Source organism: Belonocnema kinseyi, chromosome 6, assembly GCF_010883055.1.
Source record: "Belonocnema kinseyi isolate 2016_QV_RU_SX_M_011 chromosome 6, B_treatae_v1, whole genome shotgun sequence".
NCBI lineage: Eukaryota > Metazoa > Arthropoda > Insecta > Hymenoptera > Cynipidae > Belonocnema > Belonocnema kinseyi.
This window is the reverse complement of record NC_046662.1, coordinates 45,898,317-45,920,898: the sequence shown is the minus strand read 5'-3', so window position 1 is coordinate 45,920,898 and position 22,582 is coordinate 45,898,317. Positions and strand designations below refer to the sequence as shown.

Sequence of the window (22,582 nt, the reverse complement as noted above, 5' to 3'; positions counted from 1 at the left end):
AAGTGCAAATATAACTTGAAAACATAAATTTAAAATCTGAATTCAGTTTTTTTTTATTAAGATGCCTATCTGTACCAGGCATCGACATAATTGTACTACAAAATTTTTAATAAATTTTTTTCCACTGAAGTTCCAAATTTGTGACTATTGATATATTTCAGATGAGGAATAGGCATTAAATATAAATTGACAATACAAATCGCCAATTTAAATTGCAAATATAAATTGCAAATATAAATTACAAATATAAATTGCAAATATAAATGCAAATATGATTTGCAAATATAAATTGCAAATCTAAATTTAGTTTTTTTTTTCTATTAAGATGCCTACCTGTACCCGGCATCATCATGATTGTATTACAAATTTTTAATCAATCATTTTGGACTAAAGTTACAAATTTATGACTATTGATACATTTCGGATGAAGAATAGGCAGAAAATATAAATTGCCAATATGAATAGCGAATATAAATAGCAAATATAAATTGCAAATATAAATTGAAAATATAAATTACAAATATAAATGCAAATCTAAATTGAAAATCTAAATTCAGTTTTTTTAAAGACGCCTATGTGTTCAAAGCATCATCATAATTGTATTACACAATTTTAATCAATTTTTTTCGAACTAAAGTTCCAAATTTGGGACTATTGACATATTTTGATTGATGAATAGGCAGGAAATATAAATTGATAAATATAAATTGCCAATTTAAATTAAAAATATAAACTACAAATATAAATTGCAAATATAAGTGCAAATATGATTTGCAAATATAAATTGCAAATATAAATTGCAAATCTAAATTCAATTTTTTTCTATTAAGATGCCTACCTGTACCAAGCATCGTCATAATTTTATTAATAAATTTTAATTAATCATTTTCGACTAAAGTTACAAATTTATGACTATTGATATATTTCGGATGAGGAATAGGCAGAAAATAGAAATTGCCAATATAAATTGCTAATACAAATAGCAAATATTAATTGCAAATATAAAGGCAAATATAAATTGCAAATATAAATTTAAAATATAAATTGCAAATATAAATGTAAATATAAATTGCAAATATAAATTGAAAATATAAATTAAAAATATAAATTTCAAATATAAATCCTGATATAAATTGCAAATATGAAGTGCAAATATAACTTGCAAATATAACTTGAAAATATAAATTAAAAATCTGAATTAAGTTTTTTTATTAAGATGCCTATCAGTACCAGGCATCGTCATAATTGTTTTACAAATTTTTAATGCATCATTTTCGACTAAAGTTACAAATTTTTGATACATTTCGGATGAGGAATAGACAGAAAATATAAATTGCCAATATAAACAGCAAATATAAATAGCAAATATAAATTGGAAATATAAATTGAAAATATAAATGCAAATAAAAATTGCAAAAATGAATTGCAAAAATGAATTGCAAATCTAAATCGAAAATTTAAATTCAGTTTTTTTATAAAGATGCCTACCTGTACCAGGCATCGTCATGATTAATTCTTGATGAAGCGTCAGTCCTCCGCCGGCAGACAAACCAGTGCCTAAGTTCACTCCCAGGACACCGTCTAATTTCTCGTGTCTTTTCAGGTCCTGAGCATGGAGGTCCTTTGCACCTAATAATTTAGGGAGAAAAAAATTATTATTCCATTAATGTAGAAAAAGATTGAATAACATTACTTTTATCCCGTATTTTTAACCAGGAAAGTAATTTATAAATTAATTAAAAAAATATATGATTGTTTCTAAAAAGACAATACTTTTTCTGTATTATTAACTTAAATATTCTGGTGAATTATCGAGGTGACCTAAAAATTTAATTTCCGAAATTCCCTGAATATTTCGTTTTTTATGAATGGAATAAAACAATAGAATATTAGATGAAAAATTACAAATTTATTTATTTATATAACCAACAAGGATGATTGTCCTGACAAAAAAATTACTTTTTTTATATAAACAAAACTTTTTCTGATATAAAATATGAATTTTCAATTCAAGAGGATGAATTTTCTGTCCAAATAGTCAAATTTTCCAACCAAAAGTTTAAACGCTAATCGAAAACAGTTTCATTGTTAACAAAGTAGCCAAATTTTCAACAGAAAAATTAATTTTTAACGCAGTTTAAATACAATAGCTGAACTTTTAGCCGAATAGTTATATTTTCAACCTACGAAGATGAAATTTGAAGAATAATCGAATTTTTTATAAAAAAAAGACAAACACTTGAATTTTAAAGTATAAAAGGTCAATGTTCAACTAAAAATGGAAAGTTTTAATTTTTAGCGAAAAAATTAATTTTTAACTACAAAAAGAAAAACGAATTTTTAACCAAAAAGTCGAATTTTCAACCAAAGTGCTGAATTTTTAACTAAAATGATAAATTTTACAATTGAAAAGACATTTATAAAATATAAAGATTTTTGTAACTAGAAAGAAAAAAAAAGATTACCCAAATTTGTTAATTTTCAAGCCAAAATGCGAATTTACTGTAAAACATTTCTTACAGGTTTTCAACCGAAAAATGAATTTTGAACTAAACAGTTGCATTTTTTACCGAAAAATAGGAAATTTGAAAACGAGAAGATTATTTTTTTTCTACAAAAAAATTGGAATTTAAAAAAAGTAGTTAAACTTTCAACCAATTAGATTAACCTTTATCCAAAAAAAATGGAAAAAGATCAATTTTTGAAAAAATTGTTACATAACTATAGAAAATCTGAAATTTACAGTAAAAATTTTGTCCAGTATTTGAATAGACTCAACTGAAACACTTGAATTTTCAACAACAACAAAAAAAACCATTTTTTAAACAAAATACATGCATTTGATTAAAATAGGTGAATTTTTAATTGATTTAGAATAATTTTCAATCAAATAGTTGAATTTTGGGGAAAAAAAGTAACAATTTTCAACCAAAAATGGAATAGTAAAATTTTTACTCAAAAAAATAATAATTTTAAACCAAACATTAGAGTGTCCAACTAAAACAATGAATCTTCAACTGAAATAGTTGATTTTACAAATAAAAAAATTAATTTTTACTAAAAAAGATCAATTGTCAACTAGAATATAAATAATTGAATTTTAAGTTTAAAAAATTAATGTTTAACCAAGCTTATCAATTTTTAACTATACCTAATGGATTTTCAATTAGAATGAGTGAAATTTCCGGTTGAAAAGTTACTTTTAACAAAAAAACTAGAACATATTCAACTAGAATAAAAGATACATTTTCAATTAAAAAAATACACACAAAAAAATCAAAAGAAAAAAGAAGCCTTTAATAAAACCACTAAATTTTTAACCAGAAAAGATTAACTTTAGAAGAAAAAAATAATTTTCTGCCAAAGAAAATCGATTTTTTTTAATAATACATAAAGTTTTAAAGAAATAGTAGAATTTTCAATTAAAAAAGGTAAATTTTTATCTAATTTGTTAAATTTTCAGAAAGAAAAAATGAATTTTTAACCAAAAATGTGACAGTTAAATTTTTAGTTGGAGATATTAATTTTCAAACAGACTGATGCATTCTCAACTAAAATGATGAATCTTTAACTGGAATGGGTGAATTTTATATCTGCCAAAAAGATGAAATTTTAATCATAAAGATTAATTTTCCACAAAAAGACGAGTTTTTCACAAAGTAGATAAATTTGCATACAAATGGTTTTATTTAAAAATAATAAATACCGATTTATTAACATAACATAATACATGTATTTTTAAAGAAATAATTGAATTTTCAATTTAAAAAAAAACCACCATTTTTCATCCGAAGTGTTGAATTTTGAACTAGAAAATATCAATTAAAAAAAAATGGATAGGTTAAATTTTCTGTTAAAGAAATTAATTGCCAACCAAACTGATGAAGTTTGAACTAAATTGATGACTCTTTAACTGAAATACTTAAATCTTATGCCAAATGATAAATTTTCAACCATAAGGATTGATTTTCTAACAAAAATACGAATTTTTCACAAAGCACATAAATTTTCAAACAAAAAGTTTAATTTTTCAATGCAAAATATGAACTTTCAACCAAATAGTTAAATAAAGTGATTTTCAACAAAGTACATTGTTACATTTTCAGCCAGAGATAAATTTTAAATTAGTATGTTAGATATTCAATAAAAAAATTTTAACTAACGATTTTAACATTTAAACAAGAATGGTTACATTTTTACCTAAAAAAACAATTAATTTAAAAGGAACAATATACAAAATTCATATTAAAATTCTGGCATATTTTTTCTTTAAAATATCACTCCTACTATAAAAACTGCTTGAATCACATTCTTTATCGAAAATTTAGAAGAGAGAGCTTCCAAATTTTAACGAATTTTAACTTGGAGGAGGGATTTTTTTTAATTCCTTTCTTCTAAATCCGAATAATATATTTTTTTAAATTCCCGTTCCATGTAAAAAATTCCCTGTCCCAAGTTTTTTTTCACATTTCTCAATTGAAAAGAAGGTTAATAATAAAAACTTGAATTTGAGTACGATAAGAAGTAAATTCCCCATTTTTAAATAAAATTCCCGATAATTTCCCAGTTTCTCTCCGTTTCCCGGTTCATATAAAAATATGTCGGAGAGAATATTGTATAATGTTTGATACAAATTATTTATTTTTTTATTTATCTTTATTCATCAATCAACTTTAAAGTTGACAAGTGTTCTATTAACGTTAATTAAATATTAACTGCATATAATAAAGCAAAAAACGAGCAACTTTATTCTAGAATGAAAGGTCATAACAATATTTTAAAATTATTATGAAAAAAAATATAAAAAATTCAAAAAGCTGCATAGTTATTGCTTCAGGAAAATGAACAAAAATTTGTACTCGTTGCATTTACATACGTTTGATTGTTGCAATCATGTTACAATTAAACTCAGTATCATTTTATTTCATCCAAAATCAGATTATTTATCTCCTGAAATTGGAAAGCTCGTAATGAGCGATTATCTTTTCGCACATTAACAAAAATAAACGATCCATGAAAACTACGCAGCCATTATAGAAATAATGCGCGGTAAAGTCGTTTTTCACCGCAACAAAATTCGTCGCTTTTCCATCGATTTTCTCTGCGGCCAGACACCAATTTCACGGGTCATTTTAAATTCTACGCCGTATTTTATTTTTTCCTTTAAAAAAAAAAAAAAAAACTCAATTGCTCAAACTCGAAATAGATTTCAGATCAAAGAAAAACTACCGATTTCGTTCATTGTGGCAGATTGTAAATACCGCTAAGACCAATAAAGTTGGAAATAAAGTCATTTCGATGACTCGTAAAAATGAAACGCGCATGAGGTCCAGTCATAAAATTTCATTCAATACCGAAGCTCGTCTTCATTGAGAGAACTCAGGTATCATGATGGTGGTCTTTTCTCTAATGTCTGAGGCCTATAAGCAACACTTTTTGAAAGTGCATTTTTTAAACAAACATAAACTTCAAAAACTCAAATTTTGCAAAAAAAATTGCACAAGAAGACTTAGAGATAATTGTGCTCCTTAAAAAATTGGCTTTAAAAACAAAAATCCTAAAAAAAAACAATGTGTGCAGAATAATTGCAGAAAAATAGTTACTATTTTTATGTTATGCTAATGTTAATTAAAAAAAAGAATTGAATTTAAAGTTGATTGTTAAGGAATTATTAACATTTTTATCTTTGATATTTCTGAGAAATGATTTTAGCTTAAAAAATGTTTTAACTTTAATTAACAACTCTTTCCAACGATCTGAAGATTATTTTTATGAATAATAAAGTAAAATTTATAAATAATTAAAATTTAATATAACTGTAGTTTTGTATACACAATGTACGTATTCGATGAATCTTATTAAAGTATACCATATAATGTCATAATATAACTTTTAATTTTGAATACATTATTTTTCATTAAGTATAAAAAACTTATTTACCTTAAACCTCTTTAAATGCACAAAATCACACAACAGAGGTGTATTTTTGAATCAATACATCCCTATAAAAATAATTTTTAACGAATTAATTTTAACTAGAAGGAAGTACATTTTTTTCAACTTTTATAAATGGACAAAATTACACAAAAGATGTTTATTTTTCAATGATGTTTTTTTTTTTAATATTATTTTTCAAGAATTTTGCATTTTTAATAAAAATTAATTACTTTCTTAACAAAAAGGAAATGTGAAATTAATGGACAAATTTTGTTGGTTGACCGAGAATCGAACTTTCGATTTATTCAATTTTCGGGATGAAATAATTTTGCCAAATTTGTAGTCTTCAATGTAGGAAAATACCAGAAAAATAGTTGACAAAAAGACAATTTCAAAAACAATGAGAATTCCTGACTGAAAATAAAACCACTATTTTTTACTATTTTAAAAACAGAGTTATGAAATTTCGAAAATTATCAAATTTTGGAAAATACTAAAATTCCGAATTTTTAAATTCGTAAATAAAGATTTTTGTTATTTTTGAATTTGGGTAAAATTATCTTAATCTATTTTTAAATTATCATAAACAGAAATTTAAAACATTAGAAAATAAATTATATCATTGCCGAATTTTTAATGTTGTGAATGTTGAAAAATACATACAAACTAAATAATTACACTGAAATTTTCATTGGTTTTATTTTTATATTATAAAAAACTGCGCGTCCTATCAAATTGTATATAAACAAATATGTTATAAATAAACAAAGAATTTTTGTATCTGTTTTTATTGTTTTATAGTTTAAATGGAAAATAAAATTGTACATTTTTAATAATATTCGTGACAATTAAAACGAAAAATATGCGACTTATCAACAAAATTGTCTAAAAAAGTGTCCTCATCTTTTTCATTGTAACAATTTTTGCTCTTCAACATTTTTTTACACCTCGATAAATTATCAACAAAATACACGAATTTTCAACCAAGTACTTGAATTTCCAACCAACTAGTTAAATAATAAACTAAAAAAGATACATTTTCAACCAAAAATCAGTGACGGTTCTGGAAATGCTTACTGAAAATGTAATTGTTTAATTTTTGGTTAAATATCGATATTTGTATTGATAATTGATATTTTTAATTGAAAATTGATTTTTTTTATTTAAAAATCCAATTCTTTGGTAGAAAATTACCTCTTGTGTTGAAAAATTTTATTTTTGGGCTAAAGATTCAACTGTTTTTTGGATAATTAATTTTTTTCTTCAAAATACAACGATTTGGTTAAACATTCGTCTTTTATAGCAAAAAATAATCTTCTTGGTGAAAAAATGATCTTTTTGGTTGAAAATTTAACTGTTTAGTTAAAAACCCATCTCTTTTGGTTGAGAATTAATTTTTATGACTAAAATCTACTCTTCCATTCTTGTCTGAAAATAGATCTTTTTGGTATAAAAGTTGAATTGTTTTGTTTAAAATAATCATTTTAATTTAAAAGTTCATTTATTTTGCTAAAAATTCGTCGTTTTCGTTGTATTCAACGGTTTTTTATTTTAAAATAGAATATTTTTTTTGTTAAAGATTCATCATATCAGTTGAAAATTCAACTATTTGACTGTTTATTTTAACTTTATTGTTGAAAATTCTTGTTTTTGGGTATAGAATTTTAGAAATTTGTAGAAAATTAAACTATTTTAGTAAAGCATTAATCTCTTCAAGCGAAAATTCGTCCTTTTGTTGGAAAATTCAACTATGTATTTTGTTAAAAATTCGACATTTTTGTTGAATTCACCTTGCTTATAATTCGTTTTTTATCTTCGTTGGAAATTAGTTGTTTCAACTTAAAATTCAGCAATTCTATTTTTGGTTTAAAATTTACATTTGTAAGTTAAAAATTCAGCTATATGATACAAATTAAACTATTTCATATTAAAATCTTAATTAAATTATTGAAAATTCAAATACATTGGTAAAAAATTTGATTGGTTAAACATTGAAACATTTATTTGAAAATTTAATTACTTTGTTGAAAATTTCCTTTTTTGTCGAAAAGTCATATTTTAGGGTTGAAAATTTAGGCATTTCGTTCAAAATTTATGTTTTTTATTGTAAATCCATCTTTTCATGAAAAGTCAATCTTCTTGGTAGAAAATTCAGCTTTCAGGTAAAAAGTTAACTATTTTCTTGAAAATTTACCTAGTTTGTCGAAAATTTTACTATTTTCTTGAAAATTCAATTTATTTGTTGAAGTCAACTTTCTAGGTTGAAAATTTAACTATTTTGTTAAAAATTCGTCTTTATTTGTTGAATTTAACTGACCTGACAATTAAATTAATTGTAAATTTTTTATCTTTAGTCAAAAAATCATATTTTTATGTTAAAAATTTAACTATTTTGTAAATAATTCTACAATTTAATTGAAAGCCTAATTATATTAAATAATTTGATTTTAATTGGTTTTTTTATGTACTGGTCTAAAATCAATATTTTTTATTATTGATTTTTATTTCTAAATTGCGAAAAAGTTGCTCTCAAGCTTCGCTGGGATCCGAACCCAGGTCTTTCTAGATTGCCAGTTTAATTATTTCTATTGTTGAAAATTCAACTATTTTGGTAGAAAATTTAACTAATTGGTTACAAATGGAACTATTTATCTACAAAATTAAATTTTTTGGTTTGAATGTATCTATTTTATTGAAAATTAAATTTTAATTGGAAAATTGATCTTCTTAGTGTAAAATTCAGCTACTGGGGAAAAATTAAAATTCTGTGTAAAATTTAACCATTTTACTTAAAATTCAATTATCATATTAAACTTATCTTTTTTGTTTGAAAATTCAACTGTTTTATGGAAAATAAGTCATTTTGGATTGCGAATTCTTCTTTTATGGTAGAAAAGTAATCTTTCCCGGTTGAAAATTCATCTCTGTTAGCTGAAAATGAACTTATTCTTTCTCGAAAATTAAGTTCACCGGTTTAAAATTTAATTATTTTATTAAAAATTCATGTATTTTACAGAAAATTCATCTTTTGTTATAAAATTGATTTTCTTGGCTGAAAATTCAGCTATTTAGGCCAAAAATTAATCAATTAGTTCAAAATGTAATTATTGCTTTGGAAATTCATCTTTTTTGTCAAGGTCATCATTTTAGGTCGAAAATTCAAGAGTTTTTCGAAAATATTTCTCTTGGAATGAAAAATCATTTTTTTGTGGTAAGATAGTCATCTTTCTTGGTTAAAATTCAGCTACTTGGTAAAAAAGAACCATTTCGTTGAAATTGATTTATTGCCTTGAAAATTAAACTTTTTTGTTGAGATCATTATTTTTAATCAAAAATTCGACAGGTTTTTGAAAATATTCACTCTTGGAATAAAAAGTAATTTTTGTGACATTTCTGGGTTGAAAATTCATCTCCTTGGCTAAAAATGAACTTTTCTGTCAAAAATCAAAACCGTCTTTTAAAAAAATATTACCTCGCTTGAAAATTGAACTATTATTATATTATTTAGCCAAATCCCTATGGAGGATTCTGACCCAACTTGCTGAGCAATCTTGCTAGCAATCACCCCAGGCAAAGAGCTTCACGAAGTCATAATGTTAAGATCTCTCTCGGGCCCGCCAGTGTCCATTTGGTTGTAAATGTGTGTAATAACATTTCTTATGTCAGTGTGTTGAATTAATTTTCAGAAATGTAGAGCTGTTTTCGAGGGGCATTCGTAAAGTGAACGGATAGTAGGTAATGCTGCGAACTTACATCATGCCAATAAAAAATTATATGGGTGTTTGTGGGAGTTTCCATTTCTTCATATCCGTGCAAAGATCTCTTTTTAGCTGTATTTTCTTGGTAGTTTCTCTCTTTCTCTCACACGCTCTCCTCTCTCTCTCTCACGTTGTATCTCTCTTTCTCATTCTCTCTTTTTCTTTCGTATTTGTGGTAGTATCCATTCTTTATATCCATGCAAAGATCTCTTTCTAGTTGTGTTTTTTCTTGGTACCTTCTCTCTTTTTCGCTCTCCCTCTCTCTCTCTTTCTACGTCTCGCTCTCATTCTCTTTTTTTCTGTCGTATTTGTGGGAGTATCCATTCTTTTATATCCATGCAAAGATCTCTTTTTAGTTGTATTTGTTCTTGGTATTTTCTCTCTCTATCGTTCTCTCTCTCTCTCTCTCACGCTCTTCTTCTTCACTCCCCCTCTCTTTTTTCTCTCTCTCTTTCATTCTCTCTTTTTCTTTCGTATTGGTGGGAGTATCTATTTCTTTACACCCATGCAAAGATCTCTTTTTAGCTGTATTTGTTCGAATGTTCGCCTAGAAGCGGAGGTCAGTGACGATTCTCACACCTCCCTGCTAAGTGAACCGTACGCCCCTCGCCGCCAGTCAACTGGCTTCTGCTACTATACTATACAAATTTAAAGTACCCAGAGCACGAAAGATGTCGGAAAAAGAAAAAGGGACAATACCTAAGTGCCGTGGTGGAATGGGGAATATATAAGAGAACTCGAAAAAAAAGTTCAAAAGTGATTCTTTAATGAGCTTACGGCTTTCGTAATTGTTAGTTTTGGATCAAAATTAAATACTGTTTAAATAGTCTAAAAATGTGTGCAGTTTATGTTAATATTCTTAGCTTAGGAAAACATGTTGAGAAATGTTCTCACGTTGATAGAAAGGGCTTGGATGTAACGTACTACTTTTTTTCAAATCGGGAACAGACACCCGTGCCAATTCTTAAGTAACTGTATCAGATAGCAATTTTATTGTTTTTTTTTTAAATTCTTTATTGAAATGATTTTTTTGAGTAATTAATTAATATTAGTTCAATTATATCTCTCGGTTTTTGCAGGTATAATTTTGTAATGATACGGAAGATACGAGTTTATCGTGAATTTATTTAAATAATGAAGTTTTTTATATGTAAAAGTAAGATTATAAAATGACAAATAATTTCTCAATTGTAAAAGTTTTTTAAGAAATTTAATTAATACTTTTTATTAGAAAAGCTTTGAGAAATGATTCCAGGATTTTCTTAAACATATTATCACCATTGAATAATTAAATAAATAATAACAAAACATAATGAATTTTTTTCCAATAAATAGTTGAATTTTAAACTAATCCAAAATAAAAAAAAATTAACCATACACTATTTTAACTAAGAATTGTAATTCCTTTAAAAACTTTTATATTCCAGTACATAATTTTCATGATTTAAAAAAAAAGCAAGTTCTAACTCAGAATTTCTTAAAAAATTGAAAATTTCCCTTACGAATAAGAATTTATTTATATTTGAAAAGTTTCTGTTTTAAGTCAGCATTATAACTCTTAATTCCAAAAATTCCCTGTTCCAATCCATAATTTTACTTTTTTGTGAATATTCTCCGGTTAGGCTCAGAATTAGATTTTTTTGAGCCAAAAAAAACCCTATTACAATTCAGAATCTTTATTGTTTTTAACAAATTTCCCTTTTAACTCAGAATTCCTGGAAATTAAACAATTTCTTGTTCCAAATCAAAATTTATGGAAATTTGAAAATTTTCTGTTCCAAGTCAGAATTATGATTCTTAATTCAAAAAATTCCCCGCTTCAATATCGAATTTAAATTTTCTTCAAAAATTCCTGTTTTGACACAGAATTATAATTTTTTTAAAGAAAAAAACCCTATTCCAATTCAGAATTTTCATTATTTTGAAAATTCTTCCTTTCACTCAGAATTATAATTCTTAATTTAAAAAATTCCCTGTTCTAATTCACAATTTTCTTCTTTTTTTTCAACTCTCGTTTCGACTTACAATTATAATTTTTACGAAAAAAATGCTATTCCGATTCAGAATTTTTATTATTTAAAAAAAATTCCATTTCTAACTTAGAATTTGTTAAAATTTAAAAATTTCTGGTACCAACAAAGAATTTATTAAAATTTGAAAATTTCCTGTTCCCAGTCAGAATTTAAATATTGCTAAAAAATTCCCCGTTTCGAATTTACAAAAATTCGAATCCAGAGTTTTCATTATTTGAATTGCTTAATATTTAAAAACACGTACAACTTTTTAAGCAATTTTAATGTGCTTAAATAATTTTTCCCCTAATACTTACTCATTAAATTATATTTTTTTAAGTTTAATCGGACTATTAGCCATTGCTAGGACTAATTGTTATTTCGAGCATTTACCAATTTCTTAAACAATAAATTATTTTCTACTTGTAAATTTGTCTCAAAAAGAGATAGAAAAATTTTGTTTCTTACAATCTGTTTAAATTTCTCGCTTCATTAACAACTATCCACGTAATTCAAATATTACAATATTTTTTGTTAAAATTCTTATACAATTATTTAAATGATTTATTAAAGGTTTCATATTTCAAGAATGTATTTATTTCAGAAAAAATTGTCTTATAAACAAAAAAATTATTTAAACAAATACTAATTTGTTACAGAATAGGGTAATAATTTCAGCATGACTCAGATATTTAATAATAAGCGACAAATTTAACAAAATTACAAAAAATATATACTTGTTTGCAAAGTTTTAAGATAAAGTTACGAATGACTAATAATCAATTATTGAAACAATTGGTAAATGCTTAAAACAAATATCAGTCATCCTAACAATAATTATTTCACTAAACGTAAGAAAGTACCTTTTAATGAGTTATTTAAACCAATCAAAATTGTTTAAAAAATGGTAAATTATTGAAAAAATTCCTAAAAACATTTCATATGTTAAATAAAAATAATTCAACTCAAAAGAGGGAAAAACAGAGCCCATGTGAGTTAATTTTGCCGAAAATTGTCAACCTCATTTGTTTGGGTCTGGGGGCATACCAATTCAAAATAATTTTTTTTGAAAATCATTTGCTGGAGCCTGTATAACAAATTTTGACAATTTTCCACCGGCTAAGTTCAAGCAAAAAAAAGTGATTTTAATTTTAAAAAATCCCAGACCTTCGCGGCACATCCCAAACTACGATGTGCCACAAAGGACAATTAACCGATTCCTCTTAAACTTGGAGGAAAATTTTTTTACGGGAAAATCAGAAAATGGGGGGCGGTGGTATGTGATCTATTTAAAAGACAATTTTTTCGACCACCCTAGGAGGCACCCTCTACAAAATAAATAAATTATCTAAATGAAAAATAAACAAAATGCAGTGCATGTTCTAGAGTAATAAAATTCAGAGCCCCTGTGGCTATATAACTACTCTCGGACGGCTCCCAACTCACTAATTCGTTCCTTAACTTCTCGCCTAATACAATCAGAGTTAAGATAATTAAGGCCATCAAGGCCGAGAGGTGGTTTCCTCCAAGTAGGGAGGCCAAGTGCAAACGCACCACGTGTTGCTGGCACGTGTCGATTTTTCAGGATGCTTGCTTTTCATTTATTTTATACAGAACTATGTACAAAGAAGTTTAAAATTTTGAAAACTAGAACATTGTGCGCGCTACGTGCGCACCAATTACTGTTTTTTTTTTCGGAAAAAACTCGTCAAAAACGCTCCAAGCAATTGAAAACTACAATTATCCGGCTCGTGATAAAAATCATCTATTTTCGGATAATTGTAGTTTTCAATTTTTTGCAGCGTTTTTATCCAGAGGGAATATAAATCTGAATAAGATTTTGTTCAGTTTTTCGAACTTCTTTTAATTTTTGGAAACTGACTGAATGAAATTCAAAAAGAAAATGTAAGTCTTTGGGTTTTAAATTCTACTATTGAGTTTAAAATTAATCTATAATGCTTAAAATTCGTCTTTTGTTGTCTAAAAATTAATTTAGCGACTTAAAATTTAATGATACCGTTTTTGATTTAAAATTAAGCCTATAAATTTTACAACTAGGATATCATCTTTTTTGTTAAATTTTCAATATGCTTGTTTTGCGTCTATTTTATGCAGAATTATGTAAAAGGAAATTTTTTTATTTGAACCTAGAACATGGTGCTTGCCACGTTCGCACTTATTACTTTTTTAAATAAAAAAACTCGGTTTCCTGATAAACCTTTTTTATTGGTTTTACAAAAAACCCTATATGATTTTGCAGTCAATCCCTGAAATATTACTTATCTAAAGTTGAAAGAATACGCTCTAAGTAATTAAAAACTACAATTATCCGACGACGGATAATTTTTATCCGATTGGTGCTAAGAATTATCTGCCTTCGGATAAATGTAGTTTTCAATTTTTAGCAGCGTTTATACCAGGGGGGGGGGGGGTAAATAATGTGATTTTAAACATGAAAAATATAAATAAATTTTTCGAACTTTTTTCAATGTTTGCGTCTTTGGAATTCTACTATTGGATTTTAAGACTAAACTATCATGATGAAAATTCGTTTTTTGTTGTTTAAAAATTAATTGATGACCTTAACATTTAATTATATCATTTTTGGTTTAAAATTAGACTTTTAAATTTTTGAACTAGGATATCCTCTTGTTTGTTAAAAATTTTACTAGTAGGTCGATGTACTTTATCAGAGATTTATTTTATTTCCTAATGAATTAAATATTAATTATTGAATTATTAACATTGAGCGCGCTAATTTTTTTGTTAGAAAAAACTCGGTTTATTTACCAACATTTGTTTATTGATTTGACAGAAAATTCTGTATTATTGCACAGTAAATCCCCGAGATATTATTTATCTGAAGTTGGATAAATGCGCTCCAAACAATTGAAAACTACAATTATCCGACTCCTGATAAAATTCATCTGCCTTCGGATAATTATAGTTTTCAATTTTTAGCAGCATTTTTTCCAGCGGGGGAGGGTTGTAATTAAGAATATGATTTCACAAATGAAAAATATAAATCTGAATAAATTTTTTTTCCATATTTGCAAACTGACTAAATGGAATTCAATAAGAAATTCCAAGTCTTTGGGTTCGGAATTCTACTATTAGGTTTAAGACTGAACTATTATGTTGAAAATTCGTCTTTTCATTTTTCTTTTTTTTTTAAACAATTTTGGTCAATTTAGAAAATTAATGTTTGTTTTATCTACAGTAGCAGGACAGTAAATCCCTAAAATATTATTTGTCTGAAGTTGGATGAAAACGCCCCACAAATTAAAAAATAATATTATCCGACGGCAGATAATTTTTATCAGGAGGGTATAAGAATTATCTGTCGCCGGAAAATTATTTCGGTAAAGAAATATAATTCACATGGACCTTGACATTTTTTACATAGAACACGACTTTTTTTAAAGAATTATAACTCGCAGTTATAAGTTAAAAATTCTACGACTAGGTTAAAAGTTAAGTTTCTTTGTTAAAAATTATTATTATTTTTTGATTAAATATTCATCATTTTAATTTAAAATTCATCTCTGGTTAAAAATTTAACTACTTTGTTGAAAATCAATTTATCTTTTTTTGTGAAGATTCGACTATGTGGTTGAAAATTGATATTTTGCAAATAAAAATTAAACTATTTGCTTAACTATTGATGTACTTACTGGAAAATAAATCTATATGGTAAAAAATCCATCTTTCTAAAATAAAATTAAGCTATTTTAATTGAAAATACAATAATTTTAGTTTAAAACTTATCTCTTTGGTTGAATATTCATTTTTTGACTAAAAATTGAGCTCTCCAATTTTTGGTTTAAATGTTATCATTTTCAGTCTAAAATTCGTCTTTTTTGGTAAAAATTAATCTTCTTGGTAAAAAATTAATTATTTGGATCAAAACTTGAATTATTCTAGTTAAAAATTCATAATTTATGTTCAAAGTTCATTTTTTTGTTTTAAAATTTAACTGCTTTAGTTAAATATTTACAATTTTATTTAAAAATTCATCACTTTGTTTGAAAACATAACTATTTTTTTAGACCTAGTTTTTTTAAGTAATTTTTTTACTTGAAAATTTAACCTATTTCATTCAAAAAATTCCATAGTTGCAGTTGAAAATTCATCTATTTTGGTTCAACATTAATTTTTTTAACTACTGAAGAACCTTTTTTGGTTTTCGAAAGTGGAACTACTTTCTTAAAAGTTTTTTTTCGTTTGATGGTTTACCATTTTGACTGATAAAGCTTCTTTTTGTTCCAAATTTAACTATTTTTTAAAACATTAAAATAAATCTTTGAACTGAAAATAGTATATTTCATGCTTGGTTAAAAATTTCTCTTCTTCAGTCGAATATTCGATTAAAAATTTCTGTATACATTTTTATTCGAAAATTCAAGTATTATGTTAAAAAATCCATTTAAAAATAAAATATTCGGTTGTAAGCTCATGTGTTTTGTTAAAAATTATTCTTTTTTTGTGACAAATTAATCGTTCTTATTGAAAATTCATTTCTTTGGTAAAAAATTTTTCTTCATTAAAAATAAATTTTTGTATCTAAAACTTTTACTACATTTTTTTGAATACTTTTTTTATAAAAATTGAATCTTTTTTGTGTTTGTATATTTTTTTTGTATATTTCTCTAACCTAATTAATATTTTTCGATTATGATTAACAATTTTACTTGAAAATAAAACTCTTATTTGTTGACAATTGAACTATTCTGTTTAAAAACTAAACTATTTTTTCTTTTATAAGGATAATTTATGCATATTTAATTAAATTTCCGTACTTTTCTCAGAAACATCGAATGATACAGAAAAATTTAAGATGAAAATATTTACATCATTTTCAAGTCAGAAAAATATTTGTTATTCAACAATTTATTTTGAGCCATCCGCCCTGTTTTGATTATAAGCGAATAATTATACTTATTCTCGAACAAAAATTATTGTTCGGCATACCAGGATCCATTCTCATTGTGGAAATATTCTGTTTAAGTGATAAAACATTTTGAAAAATAATTTTATTAAAAGAAAAAAAATCCTCTGCTAATGTTTTTTTTATTTTTTGATTTATTAATTATTTATTATTATTTTATTATTATTATATTATTATTATATATTTATTATTTTTATTTTTATTAAGGTTTTTTTATTAACTTAATATGAAGAAAAATATTTGTAAATAAGTACAGAGAGCGTCATTACTAGAAAAGGTGTTTTCATTTATTTTAAGGGTGGTTTTTTAACATTCCTTAAAAATTCAGGTAAGAAAATCAACATTTCTAAAAAAGAAAAACCACATTGTGAACTCATTTCGAATCTCATTAGCACCATAAAAAAACACTTATGATTTTTTCTTACACAATGTCAATTTTCTTGTTTTCATGTTTAAGGGATGTTAGGACAACCCTTAAAATTATTTCAACAAATTTTCTTCCTGTAAATAGTAATAAGTTATTATGTCTTAAATTAGTAACGCGAAAATAGTAGCTTTTAAGGATTTACAAGGGGTAAAAAATTTTCTAAAAAATAAAAATTGTCTGAAAAAATGAAAATTGTTTAAATAATTAAAAATTGCTTTCAGAAAAAATAGCACGCTTAGCATTCATTAACTGCGTCATAAATTACAATAAGTAGTAAATTTGTATGATTAACAGGGAATAATTGATTAAGCAAATAAAAATTGTGTAAACTATATCCAAATATGTTAAAAATAAATATTATTAATTCCATACATAAAGGGTATCATTTATCCTAATTTTTTTTGTTGCGATTTATATAGAATAAAATTGTTTAAAAAACTAATAATTTTTTGAAGAATTGAAAATTAGTTTTTATAAAATGAGTATTTAATGTTAAACAACATTTTTTTAAATTAAATAAAAAATTATGGAGTGAAAATTATTCCTTGAATATTCCTAAAGAACTAGCTAAAGTTTAATTTACCAAAACCTAATATCAACTTCTTTTTCCAATAAAAAAAAATTGGTTTCACTCATTTAAAATCTGATTTCAATTTCAAATTGGAAAAAATTGAGAATTTCTTTTTTTCGGAAAACGGACAAATGGGGGGAGATCGATCACTAAAAATGGATAGAAATTTTTTTGGGACCATCCTAATGTTACCTGACAATTTCTCGAATTCTGAATTTCTATTTAATTACAGTGAAATCCAGTTAATTTTTTTCATGCACGATCTTTCTAATAATTTTACACTTAAAAATAAATTTTCATGTTGAAGAGAATGCCAAACATAACTAAAAATTTATACTTGTCCTTAAAAATGCTTAAGTCAACTAAATATTAAAATAAAACAAAAATTATTGAAAAAGTGAATTAAAACATGTAACTGTTTTTATTTTTCGTGACAAGAATTACCTAAAAAATGTTGGGATTATAAAAAATGAGTATGAGTCCGCTACCCAAACGTTACATTGTTTATTAAAAAAAAATTTGGAAAAAGAATTAAATTTTTTTCAATCCCCAAATTCTTCATCCATCTCCCGCAAGCTATGCAAATTTGGATTGAAAATTTTACTCTATAATTATACATATAATACGATTTATTAATTTAATTATAGGAAATCCTTAAGGATTTTCTGAAATTAAATTAATCCCCATTATAATGATCGTCCAAGAACTAAATATTCAGCAGCAATCGGTATACAATTATGGCATTTTAATCAGAAAGCGACGGCGACGAATCACTTAAGCTATCCATAATTTCCATCAATATTATTGGATTTTAACCATATATGTATATGAAATTGTATTCTCTGATTGAAATCCGAACTAATTTTTGTTTGTTTAATTTTGTAATTTACATGAACTATTATTAGACTTTAATGAAATTGTCATCTATTAAAAAAAAGACTTTCAGTTTCAATATAAATATAAACTAATTTTTAAATGCGAAGAAGACAAATTTGAAATTATTTTTTCGAAAATTTCAATCTAGCGACGGTCAAGTTTTTTATAAGTTTTGTTATTAATATCAGCGATTATTAAATTTGATCTTTTTAAACTAAATATCTGTACAATTAAGAATTTTATCTTCTTATTCTATTCGTTTTCCATTTTTGCAATTTATCTAATTTGGCCTTATATCATGAAAAGTAATTTTTAACGTGAATTAAAATTGGACTATCCTAAATCGGGTAAAGTGGGACACACGAAATCTTGAATTGCGCTTATCACATTGCATTCTCTGATAGAAAAAACGGTTGGAGATCCTGTAGCATAAAGTGGGAAACACGAAATTTTTGCATTTCATGGTTTTTTTATTACTTTCTTTGAATAAAAAGCCAGTGTCCCACTTTACCCCAAACCTTAAACTTTTTCTATTAAGTCTACAAATTAATTCAATGTCTCTAATTTGATGTCTTGTAATTGATTCCATCTTAAATTTTTGTTTCGTTTATTAAGGGCGAACCTCAAAATTCAAAACATAATCTAATAAGTGGCGGTCTTGCGGACTTAATCTAAAAACGCATTAGTGAATTTACGTCCGACAATGAGCATTTGGAACACTGCATTCTTTTTGCATTCCTATAGAAAAATCTGCCTTAATTAAAAATCATTGGAACCACTTTTGACTCGTTTTAGTTAGCATCGTATACCTTGTAATTCTGACCAAATCATTTTAGTCACTTAGGCTTAATTTTTTTCGATTGAAATTAAAAAAGAACGTGTCCTAAATATTCCTTGTTGGACAAAATTGTACTCACTAATTATTTTTAGATTAAGTCCGCAAGACCGCCGCTTATTATATTGTGGTTTAAAGCTTCAACATTGACCAAGAGTAACAAGACATCGAATTAAAGGCACCGAATTAATTTGTAGACTCAATAATATTCTTAGAAACTGATTGGAGAAAATATTAGTAAAAAAAAGGTCATAGCTATTCTAACCAAAATCTTAAAAAGGAATAGTGAATACAATAACTTCCGAAAAATAGCTTTTGACAAACTGCATTCTTTCTGAATTCCAATTGAAAAATTAGGATTGATTTAAAATTATTGGAACCACTTTCACTCATTTTATGTGTCACCATACACACCATACACAAAAATAACATGTCTCAAATGTTCATTGTTTTAGACAAAATTGTATTCACTAACGATTTTTCAGGTTGAGTCCGCTAGACCGCCACTTATTATAACGTGCAGGCACCGAATTAATTTTTAGATACAATAATATTTTCACGAACTGATTAGAAAATACATTATAAAAAAAGGTCTGGGCTATCAGAACTAACATTTCAAAATAGTGACTGCATTTTCTCTGAATTCTAATTGAAAAATAAAAATTGATGAAAAAGCTTTGGAACCACTTTTAACTTCTAATGCTAATGTTGTATTCACTAATGATTTTTCAGGTTGAGTCCGCAAGGCCACCGCTTATTTTATTGTATTTTAGAGCTTAAAATTTGACCACGAGTAACAAGACATCAAAGTAAAGGCATCCAATTAATTTTTAGACCCAATAATATTCTCAGGAGCTGCTTGGAAAATACAATAGGGAAAAAAAGGTCGTGGCTATTTAAAACGAAATTTGTGCGAGTAGAATATTTTCCGTACTCATAGACACTGATATAGAAAATCCCGCTTAATTTAAGACACAATTCACAAATCTGCTGCAAAACACTTAACAAACAATCCACAAGACACAGTCTGAAAGGGGTGTCTTTACTCGAAGGACCAATTTAAATCACCATCCATTTTTCTTTTTTCATTGCCGATTTAATGAGTGAGCATTTGTCAAAAGCTCAGATGAGAAGCAAATCCGGTGCATTTTGAATCTGAACTTACCAGAAATGCCATGAATGGAACCGCCGGCGGAGATATTATTGAGCATGCCTCCCCAGGAGCTTAGCTCCTGTGCCCCGTCTGGCTGTCTATCGCAGCTCCTAAACTTAAAATCCCTCTCAAATTTTCGTAAAATTTTGCTTCCTTGTAACACCCAGAAAATGGAAAAACTCTCACTGGCGCCAAAAAAAACGATTTCGAAAGCGATTCAAAAATTACAATTCGTCCGAGTCGCGGTAACACCGGCCCGCGCCTCGCGAAGGCAAACAGCGAACTGCTTGGCTGCCATATCCGAGATCCCCTCCACTAAATTTTACACCCCCACTCTCAATTTTACTCGCTCGCATCCACCTCTAACACCACCACCCAGTCCTATTCCCCCCACTCGTGGGCGTGATATTAAATTGCTCCTATACTTGGGGTTTGGCTCTTTGCAGGACCGTAGCAGAACCTCAACATTCCCTGCTTAATTTTTGGATGCAGTGCTAAATTCATGGGGAAAACCCAAATAGATTTTTAAGATTGATAAAAAATGAAGCTGTCATTAAAAAAAGAAAGATAAACGACGAAAACTTTAAGGAAAATACTGAAAAATTTGTTCGAATCTACAAAAAAAAAGATTTCATATTTTGTTTTGAAAAAAATGATATTTGCAGGTGATGCAAGCCCCATGAAGTTTAACACTTATTTCCCATAAGGAAAAAGATACGTTTTTGTAAATTTATTTAAGAATGTTCAATATTAGGTAAGTCGAATTGAAACTCAATATTTTTTCCACAATTAGAAACTCGCTGTTTTTTTTTTAATTTCTACTTTTCGTCCAATTTTCAATTATATTCAGAATAAACTTAATTAATGTTGAAAAATAATGGTTTAAACAATTTATTATTATTAGAGTAAAGAGACACTCCATAATTGTTGGAAAATATACATGTTTAAATAATTAATTATTATTGTTAATAATATTCTCTTAGAATCATGCTAGCAAATTTCAGTTTTTTGAACTAATTAAAACTTTTTGTCCAGTTTTCTATTAAAGTGAGTATGTACCTCATTAAAGTTAAGAAATATTATTTTTTTAACAATTTTATATTATTTTTAATAATACTTTTTGAAAATAATGGAAGAGAATCGCAGTTTTGTCAAATTTTTTCACTTTTGTGCAATTTTCAATAAGGTTCAGGATATACTTTATTAATTTGGATAAACATAATTGTTTGAAGAAGTAATTAATTATTTTTGTTAATAATATTATCTTAGAATAATGCTAGAAAATCCCAGTTTTTTCCGAAAATTTCCACTTTGTGACAAATTTTCAATTAGATACATTTTAAGACTCAATTATTCGACCAAAGTCTAATTGTTTAAATAATCTATAATAATTATTAATAATATTCTCCTATAATAATGCTAAAGAATGGCAGTTCTTCCACAACTTTGTCACTTTTTGTACAATTTTTAAATAGAGTAAGAATGTACTCAATTAATTTTGCAAAATATAGTTGTCAAAAGAATTTATTTTAATTGTTAATAATATTCTTTTAGGATAATGCTAGAAAATTTCAGTTTTTTTAAAAAATCTCATCTTTTTCTTCAATTTTCTATTAGGAAGAGGGCATGCATCATTAATGTTGAGAAATAAAATTTTTCAACAATTTTATCTTGTTTTTAATAATATTAATTTAAAATAATGCAAGAAAATTGCAGGCTTTTCGGAATTTTTTTCACTCTTTGTGCAATTTTCAATAAGAGTCAAGATATACCTGAATAATATTGACAAACATAATTGTTTGAACAATTTATTATCATTTTCAATAATATTCTTTTCGAATAATGATAGAATATTACAGTTATTTAAGACTATTTCACTTTTTGTCCAATTGTCAATTATAATGATGATATGTTTAATTAATGTTAGAAACTTAATCGCTTAAACAATTTATTACTATTTTCAATAATGTTCTCTTAGAATAATGCTAGAAAATATGCACTTTTTTTAACCAAAATGTACTTTTTGTCATATTTTCCATTAGATTGAAAATATAACTAACTAATG

The 22,582-nt window shown here is 25.9% G+C and overlaps 1 protein-coding gene across 1 annotated transcript in view; it reads right to left on the bottom strand.

The window, feature by feature from the left end:
- Nucleotides 1–20,575, bottom strand: part of LOC117175028 (homeobox protein orthopedia-like) — a 154,902-nt gene extending 134,327 nt beyond the window's left edge. The window contains exons 1-2 of the mRNA XM_033364538.1: nucleotides 20,530–20,575; nucleotides 1,489–1,629 (exon numbers count right to left, since the gene is read on the bottom strand). Coding sequence (XP_033220429.1) covers nucleotides 1,489–1,629; nucleotides 20,530–20,575 — 187 coding nt within the window. The remainder of the gene's footprint in view (nucleotides 1–1,488; nucleotides 1,630–20,529) is intronic.
- Nucleotides 20,576–22,582: the final 2,007 nt, after the last annotated feature.